General features: G+C 38.3%; 3 protein-coding genes across 6 annotated transcripts; 2 read left to right on the top strand and 1 right to left on the bottom strand.

Annotated features, from left to right (window-relative positions):
- Positions 1-1,938: 1,938 nt before the first annotated feature.
- lyar (Ly1 antibody reactive homolog (mouse)) lies at positions 1,939-13,308 on the top strand. The gene is made up of 9 exons (XM_032513984.1): positions 1,939-1,950; positions 9,929-10,364; positions 10,509-10,623; positions 10,715-10,822; positions 10,948-11,028; positions 11,317-11,632; positions 11,983-12,039; positions 12,176-12,261; positions 12,424-13,308. Exons 2-9 carry the CDS (start codon positions 10,243-10,245, stop codon positions 12,559-12,561), a joined length of 1,023 nt encoding a protein of 340 aa, XP_032369875.1. The 5' UTR covers positions 1,939-1,950; positions 9,929-10,242; the 3' UTR covers positions 12,562-13,308.
- Positions 4,504-9,701, bottom strand: zbtb49 (zinc finger and BTB domain containing 49). Its single transcript, XM_032513975.1, has 8 exons — positions 9,624-9,701; positions 9,055-9,254; positions 7,836-8,962; positions 7,658-7,704; positions 7,496-7,569; positions 7,058-7,140; positions 6,759-6,920; positions 4,504-5,402 (listed from the first exon to the last, which is right to left on the bottom strand). Exons 2-8 carry the CDS (start codon positions 9,204-9,206, stop codon positions 4,660-4,662), a joined length of 2,388 nt encoding a protein of 795 aa, XP_032369866.1. The 5' UTR covers positions 9,207-9,254; positions 9,624-9,701; the 3' UTR covers positions 4,504-4,659.
- Positions 13,309-14,415: 1,107 nt separating the features above from the next.
- tmem128 (transmembrane protein 128) lies at positions 14,416-20,055 on the top strand. 4 transcript variants are annotated; one of them, XM_032513992.1, is made up of 5 exons: positions 14,416-14,635; positions 15,880-16,012; positions 16,298-16,459; positions 17,965-18,073; positions 19,967-20,055. In XM_032513992.1, exons 1-4 carry the CDS (start codon positions 14,536-14,538, stop codon positions 18,062-18,064), a joined length of 495 nt encoding a protein of 164 aa, XP_032369883.1. In that variant the 5' UTR covers positions 14,416-14,535; the 3' UTR covers positions 18,065-18,073; positions 19,967-20,055. The 4 variants fall into 4 exon arrangements, with proteins under 4 accessions (XP_032369883.1, XP_032369882.1, XP_032369881.1 ...); XM_032513991.1 differs by lacking the exon at positions 19,967-20,055 and adding an exon at positions 19,736-19,960; XM_032513990.1 differs by lacking the exon at positions 19,967-20,055 and adding an exon at positions 19,363-19,729.
- The last annotated feature ends 686 nt before the right edge of the window (positions 20,056-20,741 follow it).

Here is a 20,741-nt window from a genome sequence, read left to right as displayed (position 1 = left end):
CACACACACGCACACGCGCGCACACACACACACACACACACACACACACACACACACACACACACACACACACACACACACACACACACACACACACACACACTACACACACACCAAGAAATGCATTGAGTCATTTAACAGGAGCATTTAAGCATGGTGATAAGTTTTTAATCTTAACTTTATAGCAGGTTGGTAAGTATTCCGTCATTCTTTTATTCCTTTTTAGGATGATAAGCTTTACATTATTAATTCCTTTTAGTATGTTGATAAATTTCTAATCTATCATTCCTTTTCAGCAGGTTTTAAGTTTTACATTTTTTTTATTAGTTTTTAGTATGTTGGTAAATTTAAATCTTTAATTCCTTTTTAGCACATTGATATGTTTCTAATCTTTAATTCTTTTTTAGTATGTTTTATGTGTTTTTAATCTTTCATTGCTTTAAGTTTTTGATACATTTTATATACTGTATTCCTTCCATAGGAGATTAATTATAGAATCTCACATGCTGCACTTTTCTGAGCGATGATTAAGACAAGCGTTCATGTCTACTGAACTCTTGAGGCTGAAACTACCAATTTGGAACCTATTTCAAGTTAGCTTAGTTTAGCTGTTCCTGTACATCTTTCATTGGTACAAAGTATAGAAAAGTGTAGTATAAATCGGGATTGAACAAATGGTTAGGGAGGTTGGGCTCTCCTAAAGACCCACAGCATTATATTATTGTAGTAGTGTATTTTATTGTTATAAAGCGATCAGCACAGGTGACAGATTAACAATCTAAAAAATAATCTAATAAAGATCATAAAAAACACACAAAGTTTATTTTGGATTTTCAGGAAGTACTATATAATTTTGATCAGCAAAAGTGATTTATCATATTTCTTCTAACTTTTGACTTTGTAGAAGAAGGAAAGAGGGTCTGTAGGCAACGTTCCATTCCTTCATAGACTTTAGAAGACGTGGAAACTATTACATTACTATTCATACTGTTTCCAATTAATACCATAATTATTTGACTTTGTCTAAATATATCGGATCATAAACAGTTTGAATCAATTCCAGAAAATGAGTTGTTAAATAGTTTGTTAACAAGTGTTTCGTTATATTATGACATTGCAACATGAACAATAAGAAACACTTACGCCAAAGGGTAAGGGTTAGGGAGAGATAGATCCTCTTGAAGACCTTTTCTTTTAACACAGCCAAACTCATTGTAATATGAAACAAAAAGTTAAGATAATAATATTTATAACTCATTGTAATATGAAACAAAAAGTTAAGATAATAATATTTATAACTCATTGTAATATGAAACAAAAAGTTAAGATAATAATATTTATAACTCATTGTAATATGAAACAAAAAGTTAATAATATTATAACTCATGTAATATGAACAAAAGTTAAAAATATATTTAACTCATTGTAATATGAAACAAAAAGTTAAGATAATATTATTTATAATAGTAATAATATAATAAACTTTATTTGCATAGCACCTTACATACAATAAATTAAGCACAATATGGAAATTACATGACATTATAGACAATAGACAGAATGAAAATAAAACAGGGATAGAATGTCATAAGTAATGGAAAATAGGATGGGAAATAAAACATAAGATATAACACATAAAACTTAAGATTAAAATATGAAAATTAGAATACATAGAATGTATAACAGAAGATGGAAAATAAAACCCACTGAATAACAAAATAAAGTTAAACATAATAAAAGTAGTGCCCTTATTTGCGGGAATCGGGTGGAAGATTTATAAGACGAAAACTCTCTGCACTCTCAACCAATGGCAGATGGTGCGTTTCATTCATTCATTAATATTGGTATCAGCTGTAATAATACTGTGGTAGTTGCTGTGCCCCTTTCTCCCTTGTGCTTCCCACTCCTCTTGTGTCTTCCATGTCCCTGGTTTGCCTCTGTGTGTGTGTTGTTCGTGACCTGCCACTCACCTGAACGCCCCCATCCCCCGTCCCCCCACTCCACCACCACCAGTTTGGTTACAATCTGCTCATCTCCTCTCCTGCCAGGTAATTGTCTTGCTTCAGGCATCTGTAGTTTTGTGTTTTCTGATAATTTTCCTCGTTGTTGGGCCTGAGATTAACTGTCTTTTCCCTTGTCCCAGGATCATCTGCCTGCCCGCCTGCCAGCAAGCCCTTGTGTAACTTCAGCCTGTCGCCCCCCGCTTACCCTCATCTACCCATTTTGCCTAGTCTGCCACACAGCATCAACCATCAGCCTTCTACCACAGCCAACCATATGTTTCCCTCCACTCCTAATCCATTCCTTGTTCCACAATAAATCTTTTCAACTTATACTACCTTTTGTCGGTGTCCTGCATTTGGATCCACCTAACATCGTAACTGCAGACCAAGGGAACACACCTGGGTTCAGTTGCTATAGGCAAGTGCCGGTGTGTACCAGTGTTTAGAAAAAACGAAAAGATAGAAAGTGAAGCGGTAGACAATAAGCAGGGAGAAAGATGCATGGTATGACTATGTGTGCATATTCACATGCTTGAATGCAATTTGGTTGCAAACTTCATCCCACAGATCAGTGTATTAAAACACCTTTTTGCAGGTGCACGTGACGACATTAAATTAACCTGGGTATAGTGTATGGTATAATAGCACCTGTCTAGTTGCATGAATGGCACCTTCCGAGCTAACCTGAACAGATGGAGCGAGAGAGTAGAGAGGGACAGCAACAGTGGGAGTAATCGCCATCCTTCTCCTCTGCTTAAGCCTCTTTCATATTGCAACACACAGAGGAATTTTAGTGCAGAGACTAGGTGAGCCACCTATCTATCTTATCCAACAATGCAACAAGCCACAACTCCACAGCAATTACTGGTCGGCTGGAACCACTGCCCGAGCACATTCACATCATCTGCCGCTGATGCAGTTTTGAGTGCAATAATAACATGGAATACTGTGATGCAGAGGAGGTAGAATTATACTTATAACTAAAACATCAATGACATTTAAACAGCAATGGAAAGGTTTTGTTTTGTTAGTTATAGAAGCATGAAGAGATGGAAGGATGCTTCATGTAACAATTAAAATATGAACAGAATTAAAACAATGTCAGGACTAACAAAAGCTTCCCATAAAGATGATCATTTAGGGAAAAACATTTTTTGTTCAGGCAAACCCGATCATGCTCTGCTAATCCAGAAATGTCACAGTAGACCACATTTGAATGGATTCATACATTTCACACTAGCTTGTTAATTAAACCTATCCTCATACGCGCCCTTGACAACACAAAGCAACAAAACGTGATTAGATACCAAAACACAGGACAAGATTTTGAAATGTTTCTGGTTAAAATGACATTAGCCCTGGTCTCATTCTGTACCCGTTAGACAGCGTAGCCTACATAATAAGGATTAACTTTAGTATGATGAAGCGGGGGGGGGTTCTACACAGAGGGAGAGCAAGATAGATAGAAGAGAGGGTCATGTGAGGACAGATTTCACCCTCAAAGTTCCCTGCCATGTAATAAATGCGGAAGAAGCACTTTTTGTTCACTTATGTTAAATAGAAACTGGATATCCAGTTAAAAAATAGATATCTGAATACTGTATAATGTGCCAAAGGTTTTTGTGATAAGCTTTCCACATTGATTGTATGGGATAGATAATGACATAATAGGTCCCACTTTTTATTGGATGTGCAACAGATAAATGGATATGAAGCAGTTTCTCATTTGTTTTACAGTGAACATCAAATACTGGGTTTACTTTGTTATTAATATGTTGGACAATTAAACAACCCTATACATGAAAAAATTAGGTAATGAGATTTGTTTTTTATTAGATAACATTGACAAATACATTAAATATAATGTTTATCTTTAATTATCATATGAATAAACAAAATCAACATTTGATAGTTGAAAATAACTGCATTTTTACAATTTAAAGTGCGGTGCTGTATATAAAAAGTGAAAGAGTGTAATTTATTCACAGAGGCTAAAATTCTGCTGCTGCACTGCTTCTCTATGGGCTCTAATATTTAAACTGGCGCTATGCAGTTTTGACAATTTCTTTGCTGTTTTCTCACAGGTTTCTCTACAGAGCCCCCCTACAGCTTCGGAACAGATATTTAGCATCGCTACCTTGTTCTTATCATAGACAGCTAAAGAAAGGTTCTTATAGCTTGCCAGTTCCTGAATGGGGTTGTGTATATGTGCAGTACAGTGAATTAGTTACATCGCGATACCTGATATCGCGCAATAATTTCTGATGCTGAGGCCGGTGGCTCGCCGGCCCAAAGTTGAAATGGGAGTTTTTTCCGCTCACAAGCGCTAGGGGGAAGCAAACTGGCCACCATTCATCCTGAAAAAAAGTCATATAACCATTCCATTATCCTGTTTGGTTATGATAAATTAAGCTAAGAAAACAGCATAGTTCCCCTTTAAGATTGATACACTAGGTGACATGGAAGTTTTAAGTGCAGCGCAACAAAAAACTTGGAAGCACCACTGAATAATTCCCATTATTTATTTGTTTGCTTTATCATAGGCGCTACCATTTGTGTGTTAAGTCAGTTTTAACCAATCATGGGCCATATGGTAATTATCAAAACTAATTAAACATCAGTGAAAAGTGCACACTCTCTCAAATGCAACATTTTACTACTCCATGTCATTATCATTCTGCAGCGTTTTCATTGCAAGGCCCCACAGAGTTACACTGGAGATAAACTGGCCTTCAGTGGACCTGTAGGACCCACTATTGGGCCTGCTAGGAGAAGTGAGGGAACTGCAGTGATTGTCTGTGGGAGGAAGGTAGGGTCTCCCCATCAGACCTCTGCCCGTCTCAACTGACATATTCCCATTCTCCACATAGGGCCCATACACAGCCTCCTGAGACAGGTGGGCTTTGGCAAGCTTCATCTGATCTGTGGCAGTTAGGGCTGCACTTCTCTCCTGGTGATTGGAGGAGAGGAGGTGATGGGGTACCAGCGAGCGCAGCTCTGGAAGGGGGGTTGGGGTGGAAGCTGGGCTGAGGTGCATGCTGGGAGGTGGCGTCTCTATATGTGGTGTTGGTTGTTGCGGTGAAGGAGTAGGCGGTGAGGGTTTCTCTAACCCCGCATGGGACATCATGTTGGGGAAATGCTGCTCACCAGTTGCGGCAGGAGGTTTAGTGTGGCTGACAGGTTTGGGGAACGAGGTCGCTTCATCGGAGCTAGGAGATGGGTCGGAGTTGTCGGTGACCGGGCTGTTGGCTGGGGCTCCCTTGCAATGCATGTTGTTGTGTCTTCTTAACATGGCAGAGCGGGTAAAGCTCTTTCCACAGGCGCTACAGATGTAAGGTTTCTCACCAGTGTGTGATCTTATGTGACGCTGCAGGTCCCCTGAGCCGATGAAGCACTTCCCTGCATTAATTAAGAACACATATTGAGTGTACAACATTGAGCAGACATCGGCTTTACTGTACTACTTTACTGTATTAGGGCCTGTGCAATATCCTCTCAACTAGTGGATTATCTTATTTATTTTTTGCTTGTCCTAAAGCACATTATTGTCTTGTTTTATATCGTTGTGTACTCACTGTTTGTCCTGGTGCATGTGTTTGTTGTCAGCGCTTCTCTTTGCCAAAGACAAATTTCTTTTGGGACATAAAGTTTATCTTATCCTAGCTACACAGTCTATACTGAATTTAAAATGTTTTGTTTTTTTACATCTCTGATTAAGCGTAACCAGGTTCACAACATGACTCAAGATTTTTATGCCGTTAGTTCTGTTCTTTTAAGGAGGTTAAAAACAATACTATTCAACAGTTGGCGCAAAATAATATTTACTTGGGAGATTGATTCATTAAGAGTCCAAACCATTATTGTCCCTACAGAAGCTAATAACTATAAATCTCTGTTTAAAAAAAAAATAAGGAAATGGACACTGACTTTAAACAATCAGCAGTAACCGTACTTATTATGCTTAGGAAGCCTAGCATAAGAAAATAATAAACCAAAGAAAAATAGCAGTTGAAACATTCTCATATAGTGTGATAACCAAAAAGGTTAAACTAAATGAAACTAGTATAGCAAGTATTACATTATTATTATTATTATGATGGATTGATCTGCAACTTTGTTTCTTGATCTATTAAAATGTCAACAGTGAAAATGCCAATTATAATTTAGCAAAACCCATAGTGATGTCATCAAAATGTTTGTTCTGTCCAAAACTTAAAGATATGCAGTTTACAATCACATGAGATAAAGAAGAGCAGAAAATCCTTGCAACTAAGAAGGTGGAATAATCAAATGTTTAGCATTTTTGCTTTAAAAAAGCAACTAATTGATTATCAATCAATTTTTTATACAGCTACAGTATGTCTACGGTTGAATCAATGTGAATAATATTTTCAACAAAAGCCAGTATGAGATACTGACGGTAACCTTAGTCAAAAATATCACTGCTACACGGTATTTTAATGAGAGCTATAAATGTAGTATTTTTGAAATGTTTAGGTAAAAACAACTTTTTTTTCCAATCAACACAATGTATTTAATTTTTAAACACACTGCACATTGGCAGAGAGAGGGATTTCTAATCTGCATTTTCTTTCCTTGACGACTCATAAACAGCTCATAAGCAACAGCTCATACCTTAGGAACGGTATGACAGAACATTTTAGTGGTTTTGAAACTGGGACTTTTTCAAACCTCGGTATACCTTGAAAACAATAACCGGCCCATGCCTACAACAAAATAAATAATCTTCCTTACCACAGGTGGCACAGCTGTGTGGTTTTTCCCCAGTGTGGCGGGCCTTGTGCTTCAGAAGCTTTCTGTGCGTGTTGAAGGATTTTCCACACTGGTCACATGTGAATGTCTTGTCTGTGGCGTGAGTCCTCTTGTGCTCCTTGAGATTACTCAAGTTATTAAATCCTAAGCAACAAGACAAGACACAATTTTCCAGTTGGGTCTGTGAACCAATCATTTGTAAAGATTTAATTTAAGAATGAGATCATAAGGTAAGAAGGAAGTAATTAAGAACATTGCTTCGGTTTAGAGCAGTTGTTTACCTCGACCACATATATCACACAGATGTGGCTTCTCTCCTGTGTGGACCACTTTGTGACGGTGGACATCCCCTGATGCAGTAAAGCTGGAAAACACAAACTAATATTTAACTTATAGGCTACTGTAACAACTATTAGGGCTGTGTCTCTATTCTAATTCACTTAGTCAGTCACAAATACTTCATTATTGCCTGAAATCAAGGTATATTGCAAAGCTTTTGTAAACTAGTAATTATTTAGTATCAAGTAACAATTAGTAAGTATATATATATATATATTTTGATTGATAGATAGATAGATAGATAGATAGATAGATAGATGACTTTAAAAAGGCACACACAAACATAGAATAAACAGCAAATACCTACACAGGAAAAAAGGGAATGGCAAAAATAGAAGTATCAATCAATAAGGAAAATGGATAAATGGAAGATACCTTACCTTTTACCACATAACTCACAGATGTAAGGTTTCTCACCAGAATGTCGCCGCAAATGTGTCTGTAAATTTCCAGCCTGTAAATCAAAATCAGTTAAACATCTCAACATAATTTCCCCATGTAAGAATAAATGTGGCAAATCAGAATAATAAACCGGATGATACCTGTGAGAAGTTTCTCCCACAAACATTACACTGAAAGGGCTTCTCACCTGCAACAAAACAATGTAGTTTTGTGTTGGAAAATAATATTTTTACAATTAAATTACAGGTATTACGGAAACATGTTATTGTTTACATATATTGTAACGGTGGTTATATATCAATTACAAACTGTTGATACCGGTATGGGAGCGCTTGTGCAGCTCCAGGTTGCTGGGGTGTTTGAAGATCTTCCCACACACCTCACAACAATACTGCTTGTTTCCAAACTGCTGCGGTAGTTCTGGCACCGTTTTCGGATTTTGCTCTTCTTCGTTTGCATGTGGAGGACTGGGAAGTTGGGCTTGTGTTGCTGTCTCTGTAACCTGCTCCCTGTCTGCATTAAGGCCCTCAACAGGAGCTTCTGAAGCTTTAGTCTGGACCACAGACTCTTCTTGATGACTCTCTTTGGGACAGCTGAGGACGGGTTCACTCGTTGATTCAGCAAACATCTCCTCCAAAGCCTTCTGAGACCGGAGGTAGTTATATTTCTTCAGATACACAGCCTTCTTTGGGCGCACCGGCTTGTTAAGCATGGAGTCTGCTGAGTTAGAGTTGGGGGTGTTTAAATTATCTGAGGGTGTTAAGGAAGAGACAGGGTTCTTTTCAACTGCCACAGATGTGCAGGGAGGATTGGGCTGGACTGTGTTCCCTGAGCATACAGGAGTGTGGCTGCCTCCCTGGCTGACTCCAAGCTGACACGGCTGCTCTTCCACCAGCACCAAAGGGCATGGGCCTTGATTTAAGGCTGCATTATTAGTCTGGAGTGCACTTTGTTTGAAATACTGCTTACTGTAAAAATTGCGGAGCTTGTAGCCATGGACAAGCTGTTTTTCTACTGGTGCCTGCGTGCTGCTAGCTGTGTCACAGTTTGAGCTGCCATTAGGCACAGAAACAGGCATCCTTTTGGTGTGGTCCATGTCACTTCTGAAGCCAGGCCTCTGGGTTTCCGCAGGACAGTGGAGGTCAACATCATGAGGAAGACTGCTCCCTAATAGGCAGTCGTGCTCAGAGCTCAGCATGCCTGGAAGAGAAAATGACGGGATTTCCACTGGTGGAGGACAAGGCTTGAGAAAAGCATTACACATGCTCTGAACATTTGGAACCTGCAAACACTGGGCAATGTCCAGAAGTGCTTGAACATTATCTTGGTTGATGTCAAGATGGGAGGTGTACATGTAGTCCAATATTTGGCCGATACCACTGACATCCTGGATGACCAAGGTGAACACTTCATTCTTCTGGCTGGGGGAATTTTGGAATAACGACCTGGAAAGATCAAAGCAGTACATTTCACAAAACAGCAGTTTATGATTATTTAGGTAAGTGAAAAGGATGTAAATATGCCACTGATGTGTCACCTGAAATAGGAGCTAAAAGCAGCCAGGACATTTTTGTGGGCTTTGAAGCAGACACCTTTGACAACCAGCATGCAGTCACAGAGCAGACCCTGAATCCTCTGCTCCTGAAGCTGCTGCAGGAGGTAGGAGCTGTGGCTGGACATGGTGTCCATTGTCACTCAGCTGCTAAACCACCCAGCTCCAACTTCTCCATCAAACATCTGGGCAAGGAGACACATGTCAAAGACAACAAATCTCTATTTATGGAAATATTAGTTATTCCTATGATTAGCTAGTCTGAAATACAACCAAATTAAAAGCCATGCGAGCGAGTATTTCTTTAGTAATATTCATATAACTCAACAACCGCGCAGAATCCAGTGTCTGTGCTACGAGACCACCCATGCCAAAATTGGGACGAAAACGGCCACAAGCTAACTACAATGCTATGCTAAACAAGCAACAATGGTTAATATTGTGAAATCGTCGTAGCACCAACACCCTAAATAATTACAATGTCTACCGAGAATAAAAGTGGTTGCTATTGTTAGTACAGTAAAGTTTGCTATAAAGATAAGTCCAACCTACACATGACGAGTCCACCTTTTATTTGGATGATGGGTCACTTGTTCGAGTCACCTCACTTCCTGGTACAACCTGTTTTCAGGAACACGAAGGACATAACACGGAGGTTTATTTTGAGACTATAAGACGCAATAAAATAAATGATGCAATAAATTATAACGTCCTAAATTGTTGTAACTAGCTGACATGTATCTCTAGAATAAAACAAACAAAGAAAAGGCTTTGTACAAGATTCGTTTCCGCCCTGGTAGGAACCTCACTCAGGTTGCATGTTTACACGGAAGACTATAATTGTAACTTAGCTACCCAGTGTGTTGTTTGGTGTGCGTGTCGTGTGTTTTGAAAAGTTTGTATGAATGGAAAAGAGCTGGCGAACCTTTTTTATAAACCCCTTACTGCCTAAGTCATTTTAGCTTTCGAAAACATTAGCAATAGCTGCCTTTAATTGGATAACGTTAGCTTTAACGGCGCTGTGGACGGTCGGTCACCGCTTTCACATGAGGATTGTACCGATTTAGGTTTAACGTATACTTTGGTACCATTAGCTTAGCTAGTAGTATTAGCAATATATTTAGCAGTTTTGGTTGAATCAAATCTTGTAATCGAGCAAACGTGTCGTTAAGAATGGTGTTCTTCACCTGCAACGGCTGTGGGGAATCCCTGAAAAAAGCTCAGGTTGATAAACACGTGAACATGTGCCGGGGTTGCCAGGTCCTGTCCTGCATCGACTGTGGAAAAGACTTCTGGTAATCACAAGTTCTTACTGTCATCTCATTTGTTTTCTGTTTCCTTTGGCTTAGTTTTTCTAGCTATGAACACTTAGAGTTTTGGTGCATTCTCACAGTGGTGCTCCACGTGTGCAATGGTTTTTCTTTGCACATGTTGAACAGGGGGGACGACTACAAGAACCACGTTAAATGTATTAGTGAAGACCAGAAGTATGGCGGCAAAGGCTTCGAGGCTAAGGCAAACAAAGGAGATGTGAAACAGCAGCAGTGGATTCAGGTAAAACTCAGATAAACGATACCCACTACTGTTAACGTTATGTTTGTGTTTAAAGAGCTGTTTTCTTAACTTGTTGATTCCTCACACGAAGAGAGTCCATGACGCAATGGACAAACCTGGAGTCAGTGCAAAGCTCAAAGATGTGCTTCAACAAGTCAGTTCGTATGATAACGTCCCAAGAAAGAAGGCCAAGTTTCAGGTTTGTATACTTCAGCCAACCGTTACATTCCCAGTGTTTTTTTGTGACTGAGGGAGACACAAGCATATGTGTATTGTGGGGACTTGTACCCTTGCATCCATTTAAATGTATGGTCTTTTCCTCAGAACTGGATGAGAAACAGTCTTAAAATAGTTAACACCAGTCTTCATGATGAAGTGTGGGATATTCTTGCTGCAGCGGACAATGTAAGTTAATCTATTGAAGGTCACTTTATTGTTGTTTCATTTTCTGTCAGCATACATAAAGTTGAATGATTATTCCGTTTAGTTCAAATCCAAAGTAACAATATTCACTGAAGTATATGCTACATTTTTTTTTTTACTTTATCTTATCCAGTTATTGTCATATCTAGGTTATCCCTTATGTGGTTTTCCTTCTACCGACTGGTTGTAATATATTCTGCCAATGAAAGAATAAATAAGTTTGTTTTCAATATCCTTACTGACTTTCATTACTCACCCATGAACGGACAGCCTTCTGAGGCCTCCAAGGAGATTAAAGAAGCTAAACAGACAGTGGCTGAAGAGCAAGCGGATACTAATGGAAATGAAAAGCAGAACGGCCATCCAGAAGTTGCGAAGAAGAAACTGAACAAGCGGGAGCGTAAAGAAGCCCGTCAGCAGAAAAATGGGAAGGCTTTAAAAGCTGCTGAAAAGACAGTTTCACAGGAGCCAGAAGAAGGCAAAAAGAAAAAAAAGGACAGAAAGAGAAAGCACAGCTGTGAGGAAGACGGAGATGAAGAGCAAAACGGTGCTGAAAATAAGACATCCAGCAAGAAAACAAAGACATGTGAGGCAATGCTGTTCTCCTTACAGTGTTATATAATAAGTGTCTTTTTTAATGAAAACTGACATGAGAATATGGAATGGTGAAAGGTTTCTATGTTCAGTTTTTGTTTGGCCCCCAAAATCTAGATAAAAATATAAATTTAATTAAAAAAAAGTTGGTAATGTTTTTGGAAGTGTTAAAATACTCAATGTCCATTTTATGGCGTGTGCTCAAATGTCCTTTTGTGTGAAAGGTACCCTTAAAAATTATGGTCAACTATCTTTTTCTTTTTAAACAACTAATATTTTTATATAATTATGTATGGTAGTATTTGCTTACTATAAAACCATATTATCTTCTTCTTCTTAAAGCTGACCAAGAGGCTGCTGGCATGTCAGAGGAGACTGACGATCAAGAAGTTCCCAAAGGTAATAGATTCCCCGCATTTTTTAGAAAATAAATGGTGTAGAAGAATAAAGCCACCAGGGGTCAGTGTTGCATATTTTGTTGACAGTGAGGAAGTGACCCTGAGTGAATAAATGTATGTCTCTGATTAATTTACAGGCAAATTCAACTGGAAGGGAAATATCAAGGCAGTACTAAAAGACTCAGATGACCAGGAGCTGTCCGTAAAGAAACTCAGGAAGAAGGTGAGGGAAATTAGGTGTTGTAATTACTCCGGGGACATGAGTCTTTAGTTCTTGGTTTGTACGTTTTTTGATTTCTAATCCCAGCACATTGTTAGTGTAAATGTTGCAATGTAAAGTTGTCCTTGGTTTGATATGATTTTAAGAGCTTGTTCCTCCTAACAGGTTTTGGCAGCATACTACTCTTTCACTGGGGATGGAAATTTTAAAAAGGAGGAGGAGGTGCTAGCACTTTTCAACAAGAAGATCAACAATAATCCCAAATTTAGAGTATTGAAAGACAGAGTTAGACTTGTAAAGTAGACCTGTTTATCAGACCCGTCTGCCATGCAATTGATGTTCATAGACTTTTAAAATGTAAAAGCTATTGTTGTCTGCCATCCTCCCTTGGATGTTTTTGTATAGATGACCTAATCTCAAAGATTAAATCATTTTATAACAGAATTGTGTCCCGTTCCCATTCAGTAGTTTTACAGGGTGGTTGCCTAGTCAGCATGATGAAGATCATCATCATTATACCTTACACCGTGTCAGTGATGTATTAATGTATGAAATGACAATCGTGGTAGACGGCTGCTCTGTTCCACATTCCAAGCCCACACCAAGGCTAGGAAACGGCATCTTATCTGTGGGATTGGATGTTGGAGTGGGGGAAGGGAAACAGGAGAGGTGCACCTGAGGAGGTGAATTTGACTCTCACACGGGATGAAGCTAATGCACATTCCTCGGCACCCTGAACGAGGTTCACTTGGCCAGGGACACAGAAGCTCCATAGAAGCAAGATGCTTGGTGTCAGCCTCAGGTGAAGTTTTAATGCTGTCTGATTTTCCACCGCTAGAATAAGCAGCCCCTTTACCCTGTACACATACAGAGACACACACACACACACATGCACACAGACGGGAGGAGCTACAGGAGGAAATCTGCCCAGCTTTATGAAGCCCTGCTAATCCCAGCAGGTTTAACACTGATGCTCATTCATCACACTGCTTACCTGTAATTGTATATTGCATACTTTGGGAATTAGTCAAGCTCTTACTCAAGGTTACTTCTTGTCCACACTGGTACTCAATATTGCTTAATTCTTTTGTTTTAATCCAGACCCCATGGATACTTAAAAAAAACGGAACTATGCCTGTCTTTACTGATGCAAAAAAATCTGAGATTAGCGTTTTATTTCTGCCATTTGATATTGCAGGATTAACTGTGTGGCCATATCTTTTGTATGGGTCAGTTTTACCTCTGAACTTTGGGCTCAATTGCTGTCAGCGATATGAACAATGTAAATTTTTTACCTTGAGTACTGAAGCAAGAATATGTCCCTTTTGAAAGAAGAAATACATTTGAGTTTAACATTATACCGTTTTAATGATTTGCAAAACTGCATTCGTTAGATGTCCCTAATAAACTGGCTTTGGGATGCAGATTGTGACTGTGAATAAGTGGTTGCAGTAAGTATTCACCTGACTTAACACATGCCCTGTCTGTGCCAAGTTGAAATTAGTTAAACGTAATCAGCAGTGTCAGATTCTTGCCCGCGCTATGTAAACGTATACATTCAAGATAAATGTTGGAATACAGCCAGCTGTGTTGTATGAGGAGGAATGGGAGCAAATGCCCTGTCAGACTTTTTCGTTCAAAAATCTTCAATTACACCTTGAGGGTGTGTTTTATTTCCAGCCCGGTGGTCCGAGTTGTTTGATGCTTCTTGTGTCAAGATGTTCTTTGTGGAGGATGTACAAAATGTACTTAAGTGATTGCAACAGATATTGTTTTTTGTACTAGGGTACAGATAATAAATGAACAAAATGAACAATGTTTCCCTTTTGGCAAAGGTTTAATTTAGCAATCAATGTTCATATACTCTAAATGTAATAATTACAGTGTAATGTACACAAGTTGTAAGCATGTTTTCTGTTCTCAAGGTACCTCAGACTATGTGAGTTTATTTATTTGCACAGCAAATGAAACAAATGCATTAAAGATAAATAAGAATTAAAGGATCAAATAATGTAAAACTTCATGTACTCAAGTCACTTAACTTTACTTCTTATGAATGTCTGAGTTAAATTATTAGTTTGTGATAGGTATTTATCGAGTTTGTGTTATTTCCATAGACAGGAAACTAAACTACATTCGTCGCTTTCGACTGCGTCATGAAAAAGCGACACTGTCTGAGCTGTAAAAGGAAGTACCATCTAAACACTAGTGTTTAGAAGGTGTTTAACTGTTTAAGGTGTAAGCCTCGGGGCTGTGTAATTTAAATTTAGCGTCAACATGCTTAACGACAGTGATTTAGCAACGTTGCGGAATAGATTTAAGAGAGATGCGGAGTTTCTTATGCAAACAACGACAAATGGTGACGAAGATGAAAAAAGTAAGCTTCAGAACCGTTAGCCAACTTTAACTAGCTAGCTAGGTTTCTGAAAGAGCTACCGTTAACCATTAGTTAATAACTGAAGGAAACGTTAAATTTGTTAATACAGTGCTAACGCTGTATAAATACTGTTCGGGCACTAGCTAGCACCCGGTGTCAAATGACCACAACTTGCTGTCTAACTTGAGCTAGCTAACATTGTGAGAACGAAGACGCTACGTTTAATGGTTAAATCTGTTGAATGGCCAGTTTGTATTCCACTTGCAAGATAGTTAGCCAAACAACTCGGCATTTTCTTTCACAAAACTATAATGATTGCAGAAAGATAAAGCGTTAGCTATGCTATTTGGGATTGCAATTTGTTTAATCCAAGGGAGGGTTTATGGTGGACAATTGTCCAACTTTGAGGCCTTCACTGGCAGAAATCCAGCAATTATTGTTTTGACTCTCCGTAAACGCTGTTCCAGCTCAGCAACATAATACAGGGAAACCACTCCTACATTGTCCTCAATCTAAGGGTAATCTCTTCGCCAGTTTAATCTAATAATTGTAATATAAGTAACCGATAAAAATGTGTACATTTTTTATTCATAGCTGCCTTTATTCCAGTTCGCATACTCGTCTCTTTTCCTTCTGGCAAGACGACTTTGTATTTCTAGTCTCATCTTGTATCCAAGGTGGCTTGGCTTTGATTAAAGATATAGGCTAACTGCTTGTTTAGGACATGGAGTTCATTGTGAACTCTGCCCAGAGTAGACTAGCAAGCTGAAGCACTTCAGCAGCCAACAGGCTCTGATATGTTTAATCAACCAGTAAATTGTAGAGATTAATACCTCTCTGAGAAGTACGATTATCTCAAAGAAAGCTATCAGTTTTCCTTTCGAAAGCTCCTCAGCCCTGAAAGTTTGGGATTTAGCACATTCTGTTATGGCAAGACAATCTTATATTTGCAAAATTCTACACCATATTGTAACCCTTACCCTTAGGCTGTGTTTTAGGATTTCATTTTCTTTGAGTCATTGGGTGTGTTAGTGTTACCATTTCTACATGATGGTGAAATGCTTTAAGACTGTAGCCACACCTTTGTTGGTATGTGAATTGTTGAATAATAATTAGGTGTAATTTGCTATGAATCAATTTATTGTAATCTGTACTTTGATATATACTTTTCTAATCCTCATGGAGTAAAGATTGCTCTTAAGTACACTTGTGAATTGAAACTATTTTGAAACTTTACTTTTCAGGTCAGGAGGAAAAAGATGCTAAACCTCTCCCTCGCATTAATAGACACTCCATTTTCTGGATCGTGGCATCTGTGGGTGTGACCTACTACGTGGATTTCCTCCACAACATAATTGAGAACAATGATATCAAAAGGTCAGTCAAGAAGAAGACACAATAAGAAACATAATACTAAACTTACGCCTTGGTGTCTGAAAGCATTTATTGTCATGAAAGGTTGTTGCTTAAGGAAAACATAAAAGAAACAAAAAATCTCTGGTATATGATACCAATGAACGGCTGCTTACTGATACTGCTGGGAAGCTATTTGTGGTGTTGTAAACTGTAGTGTCTTTTGTATTGAAATAGCTTTAATAACATAACACAGTGTGTCTAGCCTTCATGCATTAAATAAATGTCCCTTCTTTTAACTTTTTCTAGTTGGTGGTTCAATGTGGGTCTGATACTCCTTGGCGTCTGCCTGTCTCTGGCCATGTTTTGCATTGTGTACCTGGAGTGGTTTAAAGGCATCCAGCACTACGAGCAAGAGTACCCTGCCATTCCGCCCATCACCACTGCAGCCTTTATTGCTGCATCTGGCAGGTAAAACAGCAACAGACACAATAGAGGACATTCTTTCAGACACCCTGTACGTGCCTCTCCTGTTTAAATGTGCTATTTCTAATTCATTGGGCACATAATGAGAGCTGAAACCATATTAGCTCATTGAACATAAATGTTGTCCAAAATAGTAACAGAAATGAGCATAGAAGGAGATTAGAACGGCCAAACTGTTTGCCGTGGTCATTTGACCAGTTCATGAGAAAATGGTGTCTGTTGTCATGGTGACAATACATGGCAGTGGGGCCCTAAAGTGTGTCACAAACGTTTTGGCCTATCATTTCATGAATATATTTTGATGGCTTAACAATAGAAATACAAAGCAATTCAATCCAGCAATCTTCTATTATTTGAACCAATTAAATGAAATTTCCCAGGCTCAAACCATAAAAAACAGGCTCAGAGCAAAAATGAACCAAAGTATGTTGGCAGCCAAAGATTTTACCTCTGAATCACCAGAGGTCCACTGGTAATTCTGGTCGTGTGCGAATAGGTCTTTTGTTTGACACTGTACAGATTGTGCTTGGTTGACATCTCTCTCACTCCTCTCCAATACAATGTTGAATTCACCTGTGGGTGGGTACGGGCTATCATATTTTAAACAACAAAGGAAATACATAACAACCTTTTACTCATGCTCTTGTTCACTTATCCCGTGTAATTGCCACTCACAAAACAAAGGCGTGGGGGGTTATTTCTAAATCGCATGGGTTTCTGGGAATGCTAGTCCCATAAAAAAGGGCTTAGTTTAGGACTGTCTAGACCTGTACAGGCTGTGATTGGTTAACATCTGTCTCACTCTCTAATTAGCCACAGTATTAAACACATCGGTGTGGGTGTGTAAATAATTAAAAAAAAAAGGCAGTAACTTGACAAGGCATGGGCAGTTTACAGTATTTGCAATATTTGTGGACATATACAAACAAAAAGGCACTCCTATTTATAGAAACTAAAATATTATTTACACTTGTGCATACCATCATTTCTCTGTATATCAGTTAAGATCAGGCCAGTAAGCCTATCATCAGGGGGATTTATATTTGCCAATAATATGTTAGATTCATGACTTTTTTTAATTTTAATTACCATAAATTTGGAGGCCCCCCTGCATTCACTCTGAGGATCCCCTAGGGGTCCCGGACCCCCTGTTGAAGAGGTGCATTAATGTGTTATGCCTATAATGCTGGTTATTTGACCTCTGACATCTCAAGTTTCAATTGAGTGGCCACTTAGCTTTCTTTGTCCTGTGGTTAGCTTATCCGCCTTGTTTAAATAATAAATCAATGTTCATATGAATTTGTGTCGCTTATATTGTTGGTTGGAGCCACTGATTAAAACATAAATAGGAATGCAAAACTTTGTTTGTTGCCTTAGGCAGAGCGCCAAGCGTAAACTTGTTTTGAGTGGAGTACGCTTGTTTTTGTCAAACTTCACTATCTTTTCACAGGATTTGCATATTTATAATTGTAATTGTACTTTCCTTGCAGCTTAAACATGGCCCTGTGGCCAGTGTGGTCCTTCTTCACTCCACTCATCCTCTTCACACAGTTCATGGGTGTGGTTATGTTCATCTCTTTGCTTGGATGAATGTGACGGGTGAGGATATAATTATATATATTTTGTCATTTTGATTTTCCCAAAGTCTTTTTCTTGAATCAATAACATTGTGTTTGGCCTTAAATTGTGAACATTTTTTTGTGGAGTAAAATATTCTGTCATTGAACATATTGTATTTAATACCAATGTTTTATACTTGAAGAATTAAGGCTTTACATCATCTTGACAATCACATTGTTGAGTTTTCTGTGTATAGTTTACCTCCTTCTATTTCTTACACAATACTCAAGTTTTAAAGTTTCAACAACTGAAGAAAACAGCCTTCCCAACACCAAAATCACCAAAATGCACAATATGAGGAAAATATCTTATTGTGACTTTTTGACTGATATTGCGATTGCGATACGATTCACAATATTGGAGGGAATAATCGTTTTTGTATCATTATTCTCATTTTCATTTAAATGTATTAACAATGAAAGAAATTAAAATGATAGTGTCATTTTTGCGAGGAGTCTGTAGGATAGGATTTGTAGGCCGGGACGTCTCTGCAGCACCACACTACTTCATTCAGAATGGTTTGACACATATTTTGGCATTAATAAATATTGTGACCCCTTCCAATTTGGATATTGCACTAGTCCATATTGCGATTTCGATACAATTGCGATTAATTGTGCAGCCCTAAAAATCACACACACACACACACACACACACACACACACACACACACACACACACACACACACAAACTTCTTCCCATGCATTGCCTGGTGTTTAGGTAGAAGCCTGCTTCATCACATAGATGAAGTCATGCTGTATTCACTGCATATAAAAAAGGTTTAAAGTAATAATATACTATTACAATACATAAAACGTATAAATGGAATGCATGCAGTACACAAAAATAACCTGTAAAACACTTACTTGGACATATTGTTGTCCCGGTTCCTTGATCCAGACTTTGAAAGGGACTTTGTGTATGGTTTTGTGCTTACTCTATAAATGAAAACATTTCATTGTCTGCGATAGTTCTTTACCGGATTTTTTCCAAAGTTGTATTGCATTGTTGACCACTACCATATTGATAATTGCTCACTGTGCGCTCCATCAAAGAGGCGGCTTTTCCTGCTTCTTGCTGATCTTCTCACTACTTTGTAGAAAACCGAATGATGACATGAGATTTTGTTGTAGAGTGCGACGGGAAATTTTGCATTACACACTTTAACGTCATTATGGTGAAAGTGTTCTCTCTTCCTATCTGCCTCAGTGCTCATGCTCCTCTGACCCTGCCATTCTCTCCCCTCTCTGTCTCTCACACCTTCCAGACTTACACCTGCAGCACATTGATCTAGACCCATCTACTGCAACAACACGGCTATTGTCTGTCTGTATTGATGCTTTTGATGGGGGCAGGTCAGCATTGTAGGATCACTGCGGTGTCCCTGATCTGAGAGTTTAACCATCTCAGTTTATGACGTGTCACTGTTGTGTTTTCCTTAAGGAACAATCACGACTGTCAGGTAATGTGATGTGTTGTGTATTTGGGAAACAGCACTAAGGAGTGAAATGGATATTTTGAGAATAGCCCTTTTTTCACAGCAAACACATTGTTTTGTTGTAGTAAGAACAGGGGTTACTTAATAACAGATGATACTAATAACAGTAATGATAGCTGTGTTTTGTTTAAATGTGTTTCTGTGAGCCATGACAGTAAGTCACCATCCACAGGCCTCCTGAAAGTGAACCAACTAAATGGCATTTAGCCAAAACAAATTTAATTTACACCCATGCTTTTCCTACCATTAGATGTTAAAATGTCTCTGTGAAACTGGCCTTTTGTATTTATATGTAGAAAAATGAGTGTAAGCAATTTCTAACTAAATGTTTGAGGAAACCAAAAAAGACTTTAAATTGTTTTTGTATTTTTAGAAGCAGTTTGTGTTGAAGAATGCAAAGACTTCTCATATTCTGTATGTTTTTTTTCTTTAATAAACTTTTATAACTGATTTTCTACTTACAAAAAATGTTGTCATTTCTTGATAAAGTATATAACCTTGAACAAATCCATAATTTAAAAACTGCAATGGTATGAGATAAAAAGTAAGACCTGAAACTTCAACAAGAACTCCTCCAGAATTTTGGCACAACTTGATACTACTTGGCACTTCCAAATGGCTCACCATTTCACTTTCTATGTTACATTTATAATCAACACTATACAGACTCAAAACCGTGTAGTGTAATTATTAAAATACGTTTAATGTTGCCAATTGTATAATGCTCAGTTTTTCTGACACTGTCAGAGGGATTTTAATGTAGGTGTGTGTTAAATGTTGAAGTTGTTATTGGTGGTACTGAGAGGCATCATTCTGACGGTATGATAACCTCCAGCGAAAATATCATGGTTTTACAGTTACAAATTTAAAATGAATTGTTTTGAATTGACGGGGGAAAAAAAAATTCTCTCCATTGAACACAATGTATTTTATTTTTAAACACACTGCACACTGGCAGAGAGAGGGATTTCTAAACTGCCCTTTCTGTCCTTGACGACTCATAAACGGCTCATACCTAGGGACGGTATTACAGAACATTTTAGCGATTTTGAAACCGTGAGTATACTATATATCATGGGGGATGACGTATTCAGATATTTAGCTACTTAAAACGCTAATGATGCTGCTACATAAACATACTAAGCCTA

The sequence above is a fragment of the Etheostoma spectabile genome, chromosome 4 (genome assembly GCF_008692095.1).
Source record: "Etheostoma spectabile isolate EspeVRDwgs_2016 chromosome 4, UIUC_Espe_1.0, whole genome shotgun sequence".
Lineage (NCBI taxonomy): Eukaryota > Metazoa > Chordata > Actinopteri > Perciformes > Percidae > Etheostoma > Etheostoma spectabile.
Note: the sequence above shows the minus strand (reverse complement) of the source record. Positions and strands in the feature narration are given on the sequence as shown.